This window comes from Chiloscyllium plagiosum, unplaced genomic scaffold, assembly GCF_037043375.1.
Source record: "Chiloscyllium plagiosum isolate Xiang-an unplaced genomic scaffold, Cpla_swu_hap1 HiC_scaffold_12, whole genome shotgun sequence".
NCBI lineage: Eukaryota > Metazoa > Chordata > Chondrichthyes > Orectolobiformes > Hemiscylliidae > Chiloscyllium > Chiloscyllium plagiosum.
In genome coordinates, this window is record NW_028270150.1 from 100,063,069 (window position 1) to 100,080,942 (window position 17,874).

A 17,874-nucleotide genomic window follows, 5' to 3' on the forward strand; every position below is an offset into this window, starting at 1 on the left:
CACAGGTCATTTTGGACTGAGGTGAGGAATTTCTTCATCCAGAGGAAGGTGAATCTTGGGAATTTGTGGAGGTTCATTCATTGAATATAGTCAAAACTGAGATCAGTAGATATTAAGGGATATGGGGAAAAAGTTGAGGTGGGTCAGCCATGATCTATTTGGATGGTGGAACAGACTCAAGGGAGCAAATGGCCAAACTATATTTATCTGGTCCCATGTCGATAGTTACTGTGTGAAACATACTTTCATTAGTGACTGCATTAAAGATCATAAGACAGTGGAGAAAAGAACAGTAATTCTCCACTTAAGTGCTGACTTTTCGGGACTTGCACATTTGATACAGAGGTGGGCAGGAGTTCCTTCTCTCAGATGGTGGTGAATCTGTGGATTTCTTTACCACAGAGGGCTGTTAAGGTTGACTCATTAAGTACATTTAAAGCTGAGAGATTTTTAATCAGTAAAGGAATCAAGGGAAATGACAGGAAAGTGGAGCTGAGGATAATCAAGTCAGCCGTGATCTCATTGAATGGGCGAAAGGCCTATTTTTACTCCAATCCCTTAAGATTTTTATAACTGTCCCTTCTGGTTACTGATACTCTGGAAATGGAAACTGTTTCTTCTTGCATATCAACCCCCTTCCTTATTGTGAACAATGAGGTTAAATCTACCATTAACCTTCACTTTGCAAGGAGATCAACCCCACTTCTCTTGACCATTTTGCTGATAAACCTCCACTCCAACTGTGAGGTTTTTCAAAATGTTGCATGCCGAGTATATGTCAATACACTGTTTGTGTTCAGCCCGCAACTAATCTGCTATCTCTCCTGACTCTCTCAGATGACCATACCCTCCTCTTCCTGAGCTTGACAGATTGTTCAGATTATGGAACATGGACTCAGTTGGTTCATCAGCAACTCCCTCCGGAGGCAGGGTCACCTTGGGAGGACCTGCAGACGCGTTTGCCGGCTGACACGAAACGTAACAGCGCGTGGACGGACCGCCAGATTTTGGTGGTGGCATCTCCCCAGAAATGTGCCAAGCACCATTTACAAGCCCCAGTCAGAGAGGCACCATCATAATGACTTCAGTGAACTACTTCAGCTGGAAGCTGTGAGGAAGTACATTGATGGTCTGAAAGATGAATACAAAGAAATCAAGAACAGATTGAGTTGCATTCAGCCACGTGAGGAAGATGGAAGGTTATTAAGTAGACGCCACGTCAACCTGGCTCCACTTGCTTCACTTTTGGAAGAGCTGCAGTCGTCAGAAAAAGATTTGTTCGAGTTGGAATCAATGTACAATAGTAATCAGAGTTCTACTTTTATATTTGGCATTGATATCGTTTTGTCAATCTTCGGCATTTTCTTTGTGTTGCTTTTAATGACCTCCAAGTGTGGGCTATTTTAAACCAACCTGCGGGAGAGTCTAACATGAGGTACCACTGATAAATTCGATAGGGAATTAAAGAGGAAGTTGGAAGCACACGAAAATGTGGAATTCACCCCTATGTTAAGGTGAATGGCAGAAATGCACCTAAGAAGAAATTAAATGAGGGATAAAAGCACAAAGGGATCTGTAGATAGATTGAGAGGAGGTTTGTGTGGAGCAGTTGCATAGAGCAGTTAGGCTAAATAGCCTGGTTCTGTGCTAATTCTTCCTCTAAACTCATTGGATTGTAGCAACACGACTATGTTGAGCAAGCAACTTGTTTTGAGAATAAAAGATCTCCCCTTAAAGACGGGGATGAGGAGAAATGTCTTCTCTGTGGATTGTTCGAATATAGAATTCTCTTCTGCAGAAGGTAACGGAGTCTGGGTCTTTGTTCAAGGCTGAAGTAGGTAGATTTTTGTCAGATAAGGGAGTCAAAGATTATGGGGGTCAGACAGGAAAGTGGAGCTAAGATCACGACCCGATCAGCAATAATTTTAATGAAAGGCAGAATAGACGGAAATGGTCTACTCCTGCTTTTATGTCTGATGTTCCACTGTCTTCCTGATGTTACCAGAGCTCTTCATGTGGAGTGAAGCACATAGAGAAGCACATATAACACTGATATGCCTTCCATCTACAAAATTGGTTTGTTAAATCCTCTCTGATAACTGGTGGTTCAAACAGCCCAAAGTAACTCTGCTCTGCAACAGACAGATGAGATAGCACAGTTGAGGTGAATGCATAGTTATCTGCTGATTGAACCCAATGTCTGCATTAAGCCTTTCTTTTCTGGCAAAGAATTTTATTTGATAAAGTGTTTGATACCTCAACAATATGGTACAACCTCCCTTGAGAAGTTGTGCAAGTGTGGCATTTAATTTTCAACTGGCTTCAGATTCCAGAATGTGATCTCTGCTTATGAAGTACTCCATGTTTCTGTATCCCTGTGCCCATGGCCCATCATCAATACCAGACCCACCAGCCATCAGGTTCTCCCTTCCTGAAACTCCTGTCCTTATAACCCTTTGCTTTCCCAACATCCTCCTGACCAATCTTTTATCTAACCTTGCCTTGGTACGTCTACCTACCATTCCAACTCCAGCTGCACGCCCATATCTCCTCAGGGAATTGCAAAGGCCTTTTTATTTTGCTTTGATTGACCAGTTCAGACACAGTATGAAAGGTGGAATTTGAACCCAGACCTTCAGGCCTAGTGGTGGGAACACTACCACCATCCCACAAGATTCTTGGGTCCTCTCTTATTGAGGAGTCTGTATAATTACAAATTGTTGCAGATTAAGTGCTAGTACATCAAAGTCAAAATATTCAACAAGAGAAGGCTGACCTCGAGACTTCATAGAGTGATCTATAAAACCATGAAAGGGTTTGATTGAATAGATAATTTACTGCAGAGACCAACTCGGGGTGCCATAAATATGAGATCGTCACAAAGTATTCCATTCGGGAGATCAGGAGAAATGTTTTTATCTGGACAGTGTTGAGAATGTGGAACTCGATAACGTAAAATAATTGAGGCCAGTATTATAGATGTTCTAATCTAGGTCTTCTTTATAGAATAAAGATAAAATTGCTATGGAAGGGAGTGCAGTAGTGGTTCACCAGACTAATTCTGGATGGTGGGATTGCCCTTTGCAGAGACAGAGAGACTGCACTACCCAATTCTGTATTGGAATTCTCAACCCCAAAGGGTTGTGGAAACTCAAATCATTGAGCTGGTTCAAGTCAGAGATCAATATTACCCAGATACCAGTGCTATCAAGGGATAAGCAGATAGCATGAGAAAATGGTGGAGGTAGATGATCAACCATAACTTAGAATGGCAGAGCAGGCTCGTGGGACCGAGGCTTACCTCAGCTCCAGTGTTTGTATGAAAGGAATGAGATGAAGTGAGGTGGGAGGAAGCTTATGTTGGTTAGTTCTGGTGTTCTGTGTGCAGTTCTGGTCACCGCATTCTAGGAAAGATGTGATTGCATTAGAGAAGGAATGGAGGAGATTCACCAGAATGCTACCTGGGCTGGAGGGCCTGAGCTATGAGGAAAGGTTAAACACTAAGCTAACCTGTGGTCTGAATAGTTGGGTTCTGTGCTGTAAACTTCTGCTTAAAAGAATGGTGACGATATGAGTGAGTCAAGCAGAAGTGAATGAGATTGAAACATTGTGGGTAGATACTGAGCACTTCATGTTTGATATAGCCCTACAAATTTGTGGACTAGTTAGAACTGCTATATTCTGGCTATTGGACAATTTAAATAACCTGAAACTAAACAAAAAAGCCTTTGAATTTCTTGGGTAGTTTTAAAGTGTTTATTTATTACTAAGTTTTAACCACCTTGCTTTCAGATCTGAAGGCCCGAGATGACCAGGAGTTGATACCATTGGTCCTTGAAGAACGCCAGCAGCTGAACAAAAATTTGACGGTTTTACAGGGAAATGTGAGTGTAAATGGGCATCCAGGAAATTCTTTAAAAAGTGGTCCGGTTCATTTGTTGGATAGCTTGTCCAACTTCCACTACTGAAGCAGCAGAAGTTTTCTTTAAGTGGATTCAAACACTTAGACCCCAGAGGAAGCCCGTTGGGCCCATTGTATCTGTGTTGGTTAAAGATCTGATCATAGGAATCCCATTTTTCAGCTCTTGCCCTGTAGCTCTGGAGACTATGGCAATACAAGTTAACATCTAAATACTGTTTAAATGTTAGGAGAGTTTCTGATTAAAGCACCCTTACAGGCAGAGTTCTCTTTAACTCTCAGCATACCCTTTTGCATTTTACTTTAAGTCTATGCCTCCTGTTTATTGACCCCTCTACTAATGATTAGACTAGATTCCCTACAGTGTGGAAACAGGCCCTTCGACCCTCCGAAGAGTAACCCATTTCCCTCTGACTAATGTGCTTAACACTATCATGAGGATCTTGTTGCAGCTCTATAAAACTTTGGTTAGACCGCACTTGGAATACTGTGTCCAGTTCTGGTTGCCCTATTATAGGAAAGATGTGGATGCTTTGGAGAGGAGGTTTACCAGGATGCTGCCTGCAATGGAGGGCTTATCTTACGAAGAGAGGTTGACTGGGCTCGGACTTTTTTCATCAGAAAGAAGAAGGAAGAGAGGGGACCTAATTGAGGTATACAAGATAATGAGAGGCATAGATAGAGTCGATAGCCAGAGACTTTTTCCCAGGGCAGAAATGGCTAACATGAGGGGTCATAGTTTTGAGCTGTTTGGCGGAAAGTAAAGAAGGGTTGTCAGAGGCAGGTTCTTTACACAGAGAGTTGTGAGAGCATGGAATGCGTTGCCAGCAGCAGTTGCGGAAGCAAGGTCATTGGGGATATTTAAGAGACTGCTGGACATACATATGGTCACAGAAATTTGAGGGTTCGTACATTAGGTTTACCTTACATGAGGATCAATGGTCGGCACAACGTCGGGGGCTGAAGGGCCTGTTCTGAGCTGTACTGTTCTATGTTATCAGAAATTGCAGCAGGATCTTGCTCAGCTGGGGAATTGGGCCAAGAAATGGCAAATGGAGTTTAATATAGATAAGTGTGAGGTCTTACATTTTGGAAGGTCAAATCAAGGTAAGAGTTTCAGGGTGAGTGGTAGGGCCTTAAGGAGTGCGCTGGAACAGAGGGACCTTGGAGTTCACGTGCATGGTTCTCTGAAAGTGGAGTCACAGGCAGACAGGGCAGTGAAGAAGGCTCTTGGCACTGGCTTTCATCAGTCAGGGCATTGAGTATAGAAGTTGGGAAATACAAAGTTAAAAATCACACAACACCAAGTTATAGTCTAACAGGTTTAATTGGAAGCAGTAGCTTTCGGAGCACTGCTCCTTCATCAGGTGGTGGGGAAGTTCTGTTGCTGTTGTACAGGACATTGGTGAGGCTGCACTTGGAGTATTGAGTTTAGTTCTGGTCACCTTGCTATAGGAAGGATGTTATTAAACTTGAAAGAATGCAGAAGAAATTTACAAGGATGCTGCCAGGACTCAAGGTTCTGAGTTATAGCGAACAGGTCGGGCAAGCTAGAACTTTTTTCTTCAGAGCGTAGGGGACTCTGGTGGGGGGAGCGGCATCTTCTAGAAATGTATAAGATCATGAGAGGCATGGATAGGGTGAATGCGCTCAGTCTTTTTTGCAGGGTTGAGGTATCGAGGACTAGAGGGCATCAGTTTAAGGTTAGAGGGGAAAGAATAAAAGGGAACCCAAGGGGCAAACTTTTTATACAGAGGGTGGTACACATTTGGAATGAGCTGCCAGCTGAAGTGATTGAGGGGGGTTCATTAACAACATTTAAGTGGCATTTGGACAAATACATGGATAGGAAAGGTTTAGAAGGATATGGGCCATGTGCAGGGAAATGGGATTAGCGTGGATAGACATTTTGATCGGCATGGACCAGTATTGGCCAAAGGGCCTGTCTCTGTGCTGTAGGCCTCTATCGGTGTCCACTTGTTCTTACAGACTATATTCTCTAGCCATTGACCCAACCTCTGTCACTTGCCTCTGAATAGGACACAATGTCATGTTTGGTCTAAAGGTTATCTGGCACTTCAAAAAGATATTTGCTAAAGTGCGATATAAAAGGTTACTGCACAGCACCATGTGATTTCTTTATTTATCTGTGGCATGTGGGCGTCGCTGACTAGGCCAGCATTTATTGCCCAGAGGACAGTCAAGGGTCAACCACATTACTGTGAGTCTGGAGTCACATGTAGGCCAGTCGAGATGAGTACAGCAGATTTCCTTCCCGAAAGAGATATGAATGAACCCGGTGGGTTTTTATAATATTGACAGTGGTCACATGTTTGCTATTAGATCAATATTATTATTATTATTATTATTATTATTATTATAATATTCAGATTTCTCCACATACCACGATAGGATTTGAATCTATGTCCTCAGGACATTGGGCTGGGATTCCGGATTGTTAATCCAGTGATATTACCTCTATGTCACTGCTTCCCCATGCATTGGGGAAATACGTTAGTGTGGATAGAGGATCAGCTTACACCAAACATCTTCCAAACTCTCAGCCAGTACCACTGAGAAGGACAAGGGCAGCTGGTGTGGGAGACCACCACTAGCAATATGTTCTTGCCCAAGCCCCACACCATCCTGAATTAGAACAATAACAATAATTCCTTAACTGTTGCTGAGTAAATATCCTGCAGTACCCTTCCAAACAGCACTGTGGGCGTACTCATACCAGGTGGACTGTAGCAGTTCAAGAAGACAGCTCAGTGCCAACCTTCCCAGGGCAATAAAAGAGTGGGCAGTAAATGCCTATCCAATGGATGAAGAAACTAAAAAGGAAAATTGGGATGAATTTGTTGTTTACACGTTGACAACTTGTGGTGTGCTGCAAAGATCGTTGCTCAGTCCTCAGCTGTTCGTGACCTATATTGATGACTCGCTGAAGGGATAGACTACATTGTAGCCAAAGATGGCACAAAGATCAGAAAGCAAATGTTGAGGGGAGCACAGGATGTCTTCAAGTGGATATAAATTGAGGCTAAGCGAGTGGGGTAAAATGTGGCAAATGTAGTACATTGTGTGAGGTCCAATTTCTCAGGAAGAACAGAAAAGCAGAATATTATTTAAACAGAGAGTGATTGTAGAATGCTGTGGTGTGGAGAGATTTGGACGACCTTGTGCCTGACATACAGTACAAGTGCAGCAGGTTATTAGGAAGGCAAATTCAATGTTGGCTTTTATTGTAAAAGTTTAGAAGTAGGGAAGTCTTGTTACAACTGTATAGACATAAGTCAGACTGCACATGGAGTACTGTGGACAGCTCCTTATTTGAAGAGGGAAACTTGAATATTGGAAACAGATCAAAGAACATTTATGTAACTGATTGTTTGGATAAAGGGATGGGCTTTTGCAATAAGGTTGAGATTAAACCTGTATCCATTGGAATTGAGAAGGAGAGGTGATCTTATTGAAACATTTATCTGCATTTGGCCTATGTCCCTCTAAACCTTTCGTATTTATGTACGTGTCTAAATGTCTTTTAATTGTTGTAACTGTACCTGAAACTACCACTTCCTCTGGCAGTTCAATCCACTTACAAGCCACCCTCTGTGTGAAAAAGTAGCCCCTCAAGTCCCTTTTAAATATTTCCCCTCTCACCTCAAACCTATGCTATCAAGTTTTGGACTCCTGCAGCCTGGGCAAATGATTTTGGCCATTCACCTTATCAATGCCCCTCATGATTTTTTAAACTTGTTTAAGGTCACCCCTCAACCGCCTATACTTTGGTGAAAAAAGTCCCAGCTTATCCAGCCTCTCCTTAAAACTCAAACCCTCCAGTCCTGGTAACATCCTTGTAAATCTTTTCTGCAGCTCCTCCAATTTAATAATATCCTTCCTATAGCAGGGTGACCAGAACTGTGCACAGTCCTCTAGAAATGGTCTCACCAATGTCCTGTACAACTGCAAAACAATGTCTCAACTCCAATACTCAATTGTCATCAAAAGCACTCAATAAATATCTTCTAACATCATGACCCTGCTATTTCAGGAGTCATTAAAGTGATCAAAAGCATGGCTCTGTGTCCCTGACCCAACACCCTAATCTGAGGCTTGTACCTGACCCCTTCAGCCTCAAGCCTACACCCGACCACGCACACACAGACACAGAAACACACAGACCCACACTCACAGAGACACACACTTTCAACCCAAGCCTTGAGCCCAACTCTTGATTTCCCCCGATCAAGTCCTGAAACCTCTTTCCCTCCAGTGTGTCTGTGCACTCTGTAGCAAGTTTGTGTGTAATTGTAGGATTGCTGATGTCTGCGTGTTACAGTGCGGTCTGTCGATCAGAAGCTGAGGTGGAAATGTAATGATGTAACTACAATTTTTAAAGAGTGTTTCTGAAAGCCCATCTTTCTGCAAACAAAATAAACAGCGTGTCAGTGATGTTTTAAGCGTGTTCATTCCTTTCAGCGAATTGCTTCCTTTCCTACACCTTTAGATCCTACGGATGCTGGTGCAAAAGGAGAAACATGATGAAAGCAATGTGATCCTTGAGGTGACGGCAGGAAGAACAACAGGAGGTGAGAATCCATGCAATTTACAATTGCCATTAAATGCCTCACTGCATGGAGTTCCCTCTGACTCCACATTCACATGTGGTCAGAGACCTGAGTAAGTACCACATGAGATGCTCCAGTCTCTGCTGTGCCAGCAGTTAAGGTACAGTCAATGGAGGCAGGTCCTCTGCCAGGATATGTTGTCAGAGTTTGCTTTGACCACTCCTCCACTGACTGGTGTGCAGGGAACAGCGGACACTGGGGTTGGGCACGGTCACAGTGGCACATACAGTGAACAATGTTTCAGCATTAGCTGATTAGTGTGATCTCCAAATAATATTCACCTAAGAGAGTGAATAGAGCCTGTGGAATCACCCAGTTGTGAATATTCATGCCTCTGGTGTAATATCTATCTTCAGTATTCCAGACACTGGATCGGAGTGATTGAGCTACAGGGATAAGCTGAATTGGCTTTTTCCCCTGGAGCATCGGAGGCTGCGGGGGTGACCTTATTGAGGTTTATAAAGTCATGAGGGTCATGAATAGGGTGAACAGCTAAGGTCATTTACCTAGGGTGGGGGAGTCCAAAATTAGAGGGTATAGCTTTAAGATGAGAGGGGAAAGATTTAAAAGGACCCAAGGAGCAACTTTTCCGCTCAGACGGTGGTACGTCTATGGAATGAGCTGTGGTGGAGGCTGGTACAATTACAACATTTTAAAAGGCATCGGGATGGATACATGAATAGGAAGGGTTCAGAGGAATACAGGCCAAGTGTTGGCAAATGGGACCAGGTCAGATTGGGGTGTCTGGACAGCATGGATGAGTTGGATTGAAGGGTCTGTTTCTGTATAGACTGACTGTACTGACTCTGCTGTAATGTTCATTATAAGTATTCCAGACTTTGTTGTGATGTTCAATATGAAGATTTCAGTCACTGTCCATCTGTAAATGTCCGGTCTCTACAATCCTGTGTTATAGGTCCAGTCACTACAATATTATCCAGCTATGGAGAAACAGCAGGAGGCTAGAGGCCTTTTGAATTGCTTCTTAAGGCTTTAATATATTTAAACTTTTTTCCATTATTGTGAAGAGCTGGGAATATTTAAACCTGAGCAGAAGCAGTTTTTCTTCATTTCAGAGCCATATAACAGTTTGTGTCTTTGTGCTCATTTTTGACATCTTTCCTCATGTGTTTTCAGTTTGGATCCAAGGCAATAAGTGAGGCATAAATCAAGTTCCCCCTCCTTTATGGATAGAGTTTATTAACTACTCAGTCCCACAACTCCTTCTAAATCCTCCCTCCCCTGTGTTATAGGTGCTCCTAACACATGGGTACTTGGACAATTAATAGCCACAGCCTGCTATTTCTTAGCCTTAGGTAATGACATTAATAAACTTTGAGGTGACCAGACATTAGTCCAAACAATAATCTAATGTGGCTGAACCGATAATTTGCAGAAAAACATTGCTGTGTTTGCAGTCTATGTCTATCTAAAGCACACAAATCTATTAATCATTTCACAGCTTTATCTAGATGGAACTTCAAGGAATTTTGTCTTTATTTGTCCACGACTTACATGTCCTCTCACTGAGTTTATATTTCCATTCTGTGCTTTACTTTTTCCCACAATGTCATCTTATCTCTCACTTGCTCAGTTTCCAGACTCTGATAGTTTACTGTTCTCTGATACCATTCATCTCCTCATTTGCATTGAAAAGTGACTGCTGGACATTCTCCCCATGTCAGTGCATTGAGTTGCTGCTGAACTATCACATAATTCCACCAAATCAAGAGGTTTTGGATTTTGTTCCTGCTCTGTGCTTCACTCATGTGGCAGCAATTGCTGCCACCCTCAAGCCCTGCATTCGAGATAAGGAGAATCACAGGAGGTTCCTAGACTTGATGTCTGTCCAGTGAGCTGTGCTGGAAAGTCCTAAATTTCTGATGGGACCACACCCTCTAGTAAACTGCTGTTTATTATCTCGGTTGTTCTCAGGTCAAAACTGGACCAATTCTGCTGAGTGTGGGCTGCTCACAAGTGGTGTTAACTCTTGATCTTATTTTTCCAGGTGACATTTGCCAGCAGTTTACAAGGGAGATTTTCGATATGTACAAACACTATGCAGGCTTCAAGGACTGGAACTTTGAAGTGTTGAACTACACTCCTTCAGACTATGGTAAAGTTTCTTCACTGTGTTTCAATTCTTGTCATAGAGTCATAGAGACATACAGCATGGAAACAGACCCTTCAGTCCAACTCGTCCATGCCGACCAGATATCCTGACCTACTTTGCCAGCATTTGACCCATATGTTTCTAAATCCTTTCTATTCAAATATCCATCCATTTGCCTTTTAAATGTTGCAATTGTACCAACCTCCACCACTTCCTCTGGCAGGTCATTCCATACACACACCACCCTCTGCGTGAAAACGTTGCTCCTTAGGTCTCTTTTATATCTTTCCCCTCTCACTCTAAACCTCCAGTAGTTCTTGACTCCCCCACCCCAGGGAAAAGACTTTGTCTATCTATCCCATCCATGCCCCTTATGATTTTATAAACTCTATAAGGTCATCCCTCAGCCTCTGACGCTGCCGGGAAAACAGCCCCAGCCTATTCAGCCTCTCCCTACAGCTGAAATCCTCCAACCCTGGCAACATCCTTGTAAATCCTTTCTGAACCCTTTCAAGTTTCATAATATCCTTCTGATAGGAAGGAGACCAGAATTGAATGCAGTATTCCAAAAGTAGCCTAACAAATGTCCTGTACAACCATAACATGACCTCCCAACTCCTGTACTCCATGCTCTGTCCAATAAAGGAAAGCATATCAAACACATTCTTCACTATCCTATCTACCTGCAACTCAAATTGCAAAGAACTATGAACCTGCACTCTATGGTCTCTATGTTCAGCAATGCTCCCTAGGACCTTACGATTAAGTGGATAAGTACTGTTCTGATTTGCCTTTCCAAAATGCAGCACCTCACATTTATCTAAATTAAACTCCATCTGCCACCCCTCAGCCCGTTGACCCACCTGATCAAGATTGCTTTGTACTCTAAGATAACCTTCCTCACTACACCTCCAATTTTGGTGTCATCTGCAAACTTACTAACCATACCTCCTATGTTCACATCCAAATCGTTTATATAAATGATGCAAAGTAGTGGACCTCACACTGATCATTGTGGCACTCACTGGTCACAGGCCTCTAATCCGAAAAATCAACCCTCCATCACCACCTTTGAGTCAGTTCTGTATCCGAATGGCTAGTTCTCCCTGTATTCCATGAGGTCTAACCTTGCTAACCAGTGTCCCATGGGGAGCCTTGTCGAATGCCTTACTGAAGTCTAAACAGATCACATCTGCTGCTCTGCCCTAATCTTCAAAAAACTCAATCAAGTTCGTGAGACATGATTTCCCATGCACAAATCCATGTTGACTATCCCTAATCAGTCCTTGCCTTTCCAAATACATGTACATCCTGTCCCTCAGGATTCCCTCCAACAATTTGCCCACCACCGAGGTCAGGCTCACTGGTCTATAGTTCCCTGGCTTGTCCTTATCACCCTTTTTAAATAGTGGCACCACGTTAGCCAACCTCCGGTCTTCCGGCACTTCACCTGTGACTATTGATACAAATACCTCAGTAAGTGGCCCAGCAATCACTTCCCTAGCTTTCCACAGAGTACCACAAACATAGGAGGTATGGTTAGTAAGTTTGCAGATGACACCAAAATTGGAGGTGTAGTGAGGAAGGTTATCTTAGAGTACAAAGCAATCTTGATCAGGTGGGTCAACGGGCTGAGGGGTGGCAGATGGAGTTTAATTTAGATAAATGTGAGGTGCTGCATTTTGGAAAGGCAAATCAGAACAGTACTTATCCACTTAATCGTAAGGTCCTAGGGAGCATTGCTGAACATAGAGACCACAGAGTACCTGATCAGGTCCTGGGGATTTATCCACTTTTATGTATTTCAAGACATCCTCTGTAATATGGACATTTTTCCAGATGTCACCATCTATTTCCCCACATTCTTATCTTCCATGTCCTTCTCCACAGTAAACACTGATGCAAGGTATCTCCCCCATCTCCTGCAGCCTTTCTGATCTTTGAGGGGTCCTATTTTCTCCCTAGTTACCCTTTTGTCCTTCATATATTTGTAAAAACCCTTTGGATTCTCCTTAATCCTATTTGCCAAAGCTACCTCATATCCTCTTTTTGCCCTACTGATTTCCCTCTTAAGTATACCCCTATTGCCTTTATACTCTTGTAAGGATTCCCTCAATCTATCCTGTCTATACCTGACATATGCTTCCTTCTTTTTCTTAACCAAACCCTCAATTTCTTTAGTCATCCAGCATTCCCTATACCTACCAGCTTTCCTTCACCCTGACAGGAATATACTTTCTCTGTACTCTCGTTATCTCATTTCTGAAGGCTTCACGTTTTCCAGCCGTCCCTTTACCTGCGAACATCTGCCTCCAATCAGCTTTTGAAAGCCCTTGCCTAATACCGTCAAAATTAGCCTTCCTCCAATTTAGAACTTCAACTTTTAGATCCTGTCTATCCTTTTCCATCACTATTATAAAACGAATAGAATTATGAACGCTGGCCCCAAAGTGCTCCCTCACTGACACCTGCCCTGCCTTATTTCCCAAGAGTAGGTCAAGGTTTGCACCTTCTCTAGTAGGTACATCCACATACTGAATCAGAACATTTTCTTGTACACACTTAAGAAATCCCTATCCATCTAAACCCTTAACACTATGGCAGTCCCAGACTATGTTTGGAAAGTTACCATAACCACCCTATTATTGTTACAGATAACTGAAATCTCCCGCTGACTATTCGAGGGGTCTATAATACAATTCCAATAAGGTGGTGATCCCTTCCTTATTTCTCAGTTTCACCCAAATCACTTCCCTGGATGTATTCCCGGGAATATCCTCCTGAAGTACAGCAGTAATGCTATCCCTTATCAAAAATGCCACTCCACCTCCTCTCTGCCACCCCCCATCCCCACTTTGTGGGGTCAAAGCTGCTCAGTCCTTGATCTTGGAGGTTTTTGCTTAAATGCAGAACACATGCCCAAGGATTATATGTAAAGGGACAATGTTCTCCAATATTCCCCGATGTTCCAGAAAAATCATTTGAACTACATTATCGAGAAGAAATAAGTTTTGAAAAGGATTAGGAGAAACCTTTGGCACCAGAGAGAAGAGAAAAAAGGTGAGGTAAGACGAAATACGGACAGGTTTACGTGCATTAAATATGACAAAGGAGGCTGATGAGCTATCGGCTCAAATAACCGTGTGTAGTTACGATGGTCTCGTATTAACAAGGATCTGGCTGAGAAAATAGGATGCTAATTATTCTTAAATACAAAGTGTTCAGGGAAGGTTGGGAAGGAAAAAATGCAGCAGGAATGGCATTATTAATTAAAGAGAATGTGACTACTAAAGAGAGAGAGAATGCCGTAGGATGTTGGAAATCCCAGGCTTAAAAGGGAAAATGGATACAGAATTTGCCAAGTGGCAGGAGTGGTGAATGGTTGCTTTTGGGGCTGGAGGAAACTTTACAGTCAGCCTTCCTAGGGGTTGTTATAAGGAGTCATACAGCACAGAAACAGACCCTTTGGTTCAACCAATCCTAAACTCAACTAGCCTGCTCCTGACCCATATCTCTCCAAACCTTTCCTTTTCATGTATTTATCCAAATGTCTTTTAAAATTTTTAATTGTACCCACGCCCACCACTTCCTCAGGAAGTTCATTCCACATGCGAACAACCCGCTGTATAAAAGTGTCTCACGTGTAGATTAAATCTCTCTCCTCTCACCTTAAAGGTGTGCCCCTCCCCCACAGTCTTGAAATCCCTGTCTGTAAAACAGTTGTCGCTTACGTCATTTCTAAATCTCTCTCCTCCCAACTTAAAAATATGACCCCTTGTCTTGAAATCCCTCATTCTAAGGAAAAGACACCTACCATTAACTCTATTTATATCTCACATAATTTTATTTTTCTTTCACACACATTAATGACTTGGGTGAATACTGTACAATTTCACAATTTGCAGCTGACAAACTCGTCAAAGAATGGTTGACTGTGCAGAGCATAGCTTTAGACTCGAGTGATAGCTGGGCACATGGCAGATGAAGTAATGCAGAGATGACACATTTCGGTTAGGCAAACCGGGGAAGGCAATAAAACCTAAATGATACAATTTGAAAGATGTTACTGGGACAACTTGAGTGTACATGTGCACACATTCTTGGAGATAGCAGGGTAGGCTGAGAAAATTGTTAAAAAACATAAAAAGCAAGTTCACACATGGCCATAGACCCACACACTGGTTAAAGATTCTGGAATGTATAATCATCAGATGAACACCATGATGTTTCAGCTGGAGGAAGTGGAGAAGAGTGAGCTCAGGCATTCCGATCCTGAGATGAAGCCCAGGCACAGTTCTCACAAGGTCTGATTGACAAAGATAAATATCACATGCATGGTGAACATTTATAAAACACAGGCTTGGCTTCAACTGGAACTTTGTGTCCAATTCTTGGCAAATGGCAGTTCTTGACAAATACTTAGGTCCAGATGAGTTTCATCTTGGCGCTGTAAAAGAAGTAGCAAGTAAGAATTTTGCGAAATTCCCGAGAATCATGGTTCCATTAGATTGGAAATAGTAAGCGTAACTCCTTTGTTCTAAAGGGAGGGAGACACACAGCAGAAAATGACATGCCAGTTAGCTTAATATCTGTCCAAGGTATGATACTAAAAACTTATTATTAAAGATTTTACATCAGGGTGTTTAAAATAGATACAAGGTAACCAGGCAGAGTCAACATGGTTTTTGTGAAAGGGAAAACATTTTTCACCAATGTATTGGAGGTCTTTGATAATTTAAAATACTGCAGAAAAACTGTGATGTGATGCTGTGATGTCCTGAACTTAGATTTCCAGAAGATATTTGGTAAGATGCCACATTAAAGGTAACTGCAGAAAATAAAGGGGTAACATGTTGGTATAGATAAGAGATTGGCATGAATGGGTCATTTTCTGGTTGACAACATGTATTAAGTCATGTGCCACAGTGATCACTGTTAGGGCCTCCAACTTTTTTTTAATAATTTATATAAATGATTTGGATTGGGGATCGAAGGTATGTATGACTGCTAAATATGCTGATGATACAAAAACAGGAAGGAAAATGAATTGTGAAGAGAATATAAGAAAGCTACAAAAGCGATGCAAATAGGTTAGGTGAGTCAGCAAAGATCTAGCAGACAGAATATAATGTGGGAAAATGTGAAACTCTCCATTTTGGAAGTAAGAATGAACAAGTGTATTATCTAACCAGTGAGAGATTACAGAGCTTTGACATGCGGAGGGGGATCCGGGTGTCTGAGTGCAGAATCACAAAGCATTAGTATGTAGTTTCAGCAAATGATAAAGAAAGCTAGTAGAATGTTAATGTTTATTCTAAGGGAAATTGAATACATAAAGGTTATGCTTCATTTATGCAGGGAATTGGTAAGACCACGTCTGGAGAACTGTAAAAGTTTAATCTCGTTATTGAGGCAAAGATGTAAAATGCCTTGTGAGTAGTTTGGAAAACCAGACTCATACGTAAATGGGAGAGTTTTCTTACGATGAAAGTTAGACTGGCTAGGATTGTATGCTACTTATTTGTAAGATCACAAATGTACACATCTACATATGAATACATGTATAGATGCGTGTTAACATTCATATGGACAAGAGTCTGCATATGTCCGTGAATGTCAGCACACATCCATGTACACACACGTCCACATACATGTTCACACAAGGACACAAACATACTTCCAAACTAGGAGTGGATCGTGGTCAGGCTTCAGAATGTTGGTTGATTTTCTTCTCCTTTGTCTTGCTAGTTGGGTTACACCAACCAATGCATTGCCTGCTCAGCTAATGCAGCAGGTTAGAGGCAGCACTGAAACTTCACCATGTTGCTAGTACAAACTGATTTCAAGTATTTCAGCAGAAGATTAGGGTTAAAAGTAGCATTTCTAGTTTGGAATAGATTCCAAATCTTTGCCGCGCCTCATCCATGAATAAAACGTCCAACTGCTTCATCTCTCCCCGCGGTCGATTCTTTTATCCAAGCTCTTTTTATTTGTGTCCTCCCTGTTAAGGAGGATTGCATCATGCATCAGCAAGTATTTCAGGGGAGAGTGTCTATCGCTTTTTAAAAAATGAAGGCGGGACCCACAGAGTTCAGAGGATTCCTGAAATGGGCCTATCATCGCGAATGCAACGGATCCATACTGGCACCATGACTGTCATCGTTCTCCCCCAGGCTGATAAGGTAAGATAGACAGCACATCGATTCTGTCAGCACCTGCCCTGCCACCGCAGTTTGCCTGATATTGATGAAGAGAGGGAGAAAGAACTCTGAAATGAACTGACAGCTAACAGTACTCTGTTTAATATACAGGAAACATAGAAACATAACAGCCAACAGTAGAAGTAGGCCATTCGCTCTTCAAGCCTGTCCACCATACACTAGGATCATGGCTGATTCTCTATCTCAATGCCATATTCTCACCATCTCCTCATGCACCTCAATGCCTTTAAAGTCTAAAAACTTATCTATCTCTTGCTTGAGTTTCACAGTGAAGAAAGTTTTCCTCATCTCAATCCTAAATGGTCCTCCCCATGTCCTGAGAGTGTAACTTCTAGTGCTAAACTCTCCAATCAGGGAAAACATCCTCCCTGCATCTCGTCCATTAGAATTTTGTATGTTTCAGTCAAATTCCCCCTCTCATCTTTCTTAACTCCGGTGAACACAGGCCCAGTCAAACCAATCTCTCCTCATAGGACAGACCTGCAATCCCTAGTATCACCCTGGTGCTACTGGGGGTTTTCAGCATAGTCAATGAGATCTGGCACTACTCCCTCAGACATCCTGGCCTGATAACAATCAATGAGATCCAACTGGGTCTCGGTGATACCACATGCTCTGTGTCACTAACACCTTTTAGAACAAATCACGCATGAAGATGCCCTGGAGACATCCAAGATCAGTCTGGACTAGACATTATTTTCTGAACAATATTCTCAACACCTTGAGCTGCCAAGCACTGGCTGTGATGAAGATCACTACCTGGTGTGCACCAGCATGAGGACACAACCCTTGAAATTAATTAATTCAAGGCAAAAATGTCATCCACCTATAACGTCAGCCATACTGCCTTCCCAGATAAAATCCAGCAGTTCCTGGAATTGAATAGACACATTCTGTCCAGCAGTCCCACATAATTGCAGAAGTAAAATGGACCGCACTTCAAAACATTGTCCACAAAGGAGCACTTCTAACATGTAATAAGCAAGAGGG

General features: G+C 42.3%; 1 protein-coding gene across 1 annotated transcript in view; it reads left to right on the top strand.

Annotated features, from left to right (window-relative positions):
• Window positions 1–432: 432 nt before the first annotated feature.
• Window positions 433–17,874, top strand: part of mtrf1 (mitochondrial translational release factor 1) — a 28,085-nt gene continuing 10,643 nt past the window's right edge. The window contains exons 1-5 of the mRNA XM_043700246.2: window positions 433–1,303; window positions 3,793–3,884; window positions 8,430–8,511; window positions 10,559–10,666; window positions 16,673–16,845. Of these exons, the coding sequence (XP_043556181.2) occupies window positions 883–1,303; window positions 3,793–3,884; window positions 8,430–8,511; window positions 10,559–10,666; window positions 16,673–16,845 (876 nt within the window). The 5' untranslated portion in view covers window positions 433–882. The remainder of the gene's footprint in view (window positions 1,304–3,792; window positions 3,885–8,429; window positions 8,512–10,558; window positions 10,667–16,672; window positions 16,846–17,874) is intronic.